Source organism: Malus domestica, chromosome 02, assembly GCF_042453785.1.
Source record: "Malus domestica chromosome 02, GDT2T_hap1".
Lineage (NCBI taxonomy): Eukaryota > Viridiplantae > Streptophyta > Magnoliopsida > Rosales > Rosaceae > Malus > Malus domestica.
The window spans coordinates 28,335,027-28,337,630 of record NC_091662.1 but is presented as its reverse complement, the minus strand read 5'-3'; the positions used below and the strand labels follow the sequence as shown (position 1 = coordinate 28,337,630).

Below are 2,604 nucleotides of genomic sequence, written 5' to 3'. Positions count from 1 at the left end.
TCCATGTGCACCATTCCTTTTGTCTAGGGTGTACAGCTAGTGGTTTGACAGTTATGATCCTTTCAGTTGTAGATTGCAGCGGGAAGGTTTGGTGGTGCTGACGTGGACCGATTGTTCATTAGGGTTTCCGAACTAGGTTTATCTGACGAGGCGTTGACGAACATGAAGCTTGGAGATAAGATAATGGAAGCGGGCAGAGGACAAACCCTTGGTTAAAAAATCCGCAATTTGGTCTGTGGTAGCTACATAACCAACTTCTATTTCCTTGCGAATGACCTTGTCCCGGATGTAGTGATAATCCACTTCAACATGGCGCATGCGAGCTTGATAAACAGGATTGGAAGCAACAGCAATGGCACTGATATTGTCACACTAGAGACGAGGTGGCTGTAATGGAAGATATAAATCACGAAAAAGATTGCGAAACCATGAGAGATGAGCAGAAGTATAGGCAAGTTGACGATACTCCGTCTCTGTGCTAGACCGTGACACTCCACGTTGCTTTTTCGAACTCCAGGAAATTAAATTATTGCCAAGAAATATGCAGTGACCGCCAGTGGAACGACGGGTATCAGGGTCGCCAGCGTAATCAGCGTCAGCGAAGGTAGTGAGAGTGAGATGACTGGGTTTGTAAAGTAAGCCGTGATCATGTGTGCCTTTCAAATACCGTAAGATGCGTTTGACTGCAGCCCAATGCGCAGTAGTTGGAGAGTGCATGAACTGACACACTTGGTTGACAGCATAAGCAATATCAGGACGTGTAAATAGAAGGTATTGAAGGGCGCCCACAACACTGCGAAAAGAAGATCCATCTGAGAGAGGCTCACCATCATATAAACTCAAGCGTTTACCACTGGGAACTGGCGTTGAGATGGGCTTGGCGTAAGCCATATTAGTTTTCTGTAGAAGCTCCAAAATATACTTGGATTGAGTGAGATAGAAAGCAGAAGGCGTCTGGGAAACCTCCATCCCCAAGAAGTAGTGTAAGGGCCCAAGATCTTTCATTGCAAAATGAGTACCAAGCTGCGTGATAAACTGAGACAAGTGAGCATTGTTGTTCCCTGTGACTAAAATGTCATCCACATAGATGAGAAGATAAATGATTGTTGAGCCATCAAAATAGGTGAAGAGAGACGAGTCAGCTTGGGAAGCAGTGAAGCCCAAGTGTTCTAGTTTCTGTGAAAAACATTGAAACCAAGCACGGGGTGCTTGTTTCAAACCATAGAGAGACCGTCGAAGTCGACACACATGAGAGGGAAACTGTGGATCAACGAACCCTGCAGGTTGACGCATATAAACTTCCTCATTCAACGTGCCATGAAGGAAGGCATTTTGAACATCAAGTTGGCGGATAGGCCACTGAAAGTGAAGAGCAATAGAGAGAATGAGCCGAATGGTGGCATGTGTGACCATCGGACTGAAGGTTTCGCAGAAATCAATGCCCTCTTGCTGATGAAAGCCATTGGCAACTAGGCGAGCTTTAAAACGCTCGATGGAACCATCAGAGTTTGTTTTGATGCGATACACCCATTTATTTAGTAACACGTTCATAGAAGACTTGTAGGGTACCAAAGTCCAAGTGCCAGTACGCTGTAAGGCGTTGAATTCATCCGCCATGGCTTGGCGCCATTATGGAGACTTATTTGCCTGTGAGAAACATGTGGGCTCAACCAAAGTATTAGTAACGTTAGTGATGCAAGCATATCTGGGATTTGGTTTTCGAATTCCTTGTTGACCACGCGTGATCATGGGATGAGTGGAAGGAACAGTATGTGAAGTGGTGTTGGCAGGTTCAATATTCACGTGAGTAGTGGAAGTTGATGGGTGAGAATGGGAGTCTGGGTTAGGTAGTGGTAGGGATTGAGGGAGGGAGGTGGCGACAATCGGTGTTGGAAGGGAAGGAGAGGTCAGTGGGGTCAAATGGGTTTGGGTGTAATGGAAGGTATCAATGTCGAGGACATGGTTTAACGGACGAGGGTTTGACAAGGTCGGAGGAGCAAGTTCTTTATATGGAAAACTCTTTTCATTGAAAACAACATGACGAGACATAAAAGACTTGCCAGTGGTAGAATCATAACATTTATAACCTTGATAATTTAATGAGTATCCTAAGAAAATGCATTGTTTTGATCGAAACTTAAGTTTAGAATCAGTATAAGGATGTAAATAGGGAAAACAAGCACAACCAAATACTTTGAGAAAATCATACTGGGGTGATTTTGAAAACAGTTTTTGGAAAGGAGAGACGCCATTCAAGATTTTGGTGGGAAGACGATTAATGAGATAATTTGCAGTTTGAAAAGCGTCATCCCAGAAAGTGTGAGGGAGAGACGCATGAGCAAGTAAAGTTAAGCCAATTTCAACAAGATGACGATGTTTGCGTTCCGCGAGACCGTTTTGCTCAGGATGATGAGGACAACTGAGTCTATGATGAATGCCATGTTGAGAGAAAAGGTGTTTAAAAGAGGAATTGACAAACTCTCCTCCACCATCAGATTGAAAAAATTTAATTTTGGTGTTGAACATATTTTCTGCAAGCTTTTTGAAATTAACAAAGGTTTGAAAAACATCAGACTTTAATTTTAAAGGATAGAGCCATGCATA

At 43.5% G+C, this 2,604-nt stretch overlaps 1 protein-coding gene across 1 annotated transcript; it reads right to left on the bottom strand.

The window, feature by feature from the left end:
- Positions 1-372: 372 nt before the first annotated feature.
- LOC114823460 (uncharacterized mitochondrial protein AtMg00810) lies at positions 373-1,617 on the bottom strand. The gene has a single exon (XM_029098935.1). The coding sequence runs from the start codon at positions 1,615-1,617 to the stop codon at positions 373-375; it is 1,245 nt and encodes a 414-aa protein (XP_028954768.1).
- Positions 1,618-2,604: the final 987 nt, after the last annotated feature.

Excerpts from the sequence above, each read along its gene's own strand:
- LOC114823460 (XM_029098935.1), bottom strand. The coding sequence starts at position 1,617 with ATGGCGGATGAATTCAACGCCTTACAGCGTACTGGCACTTGGACTTTG.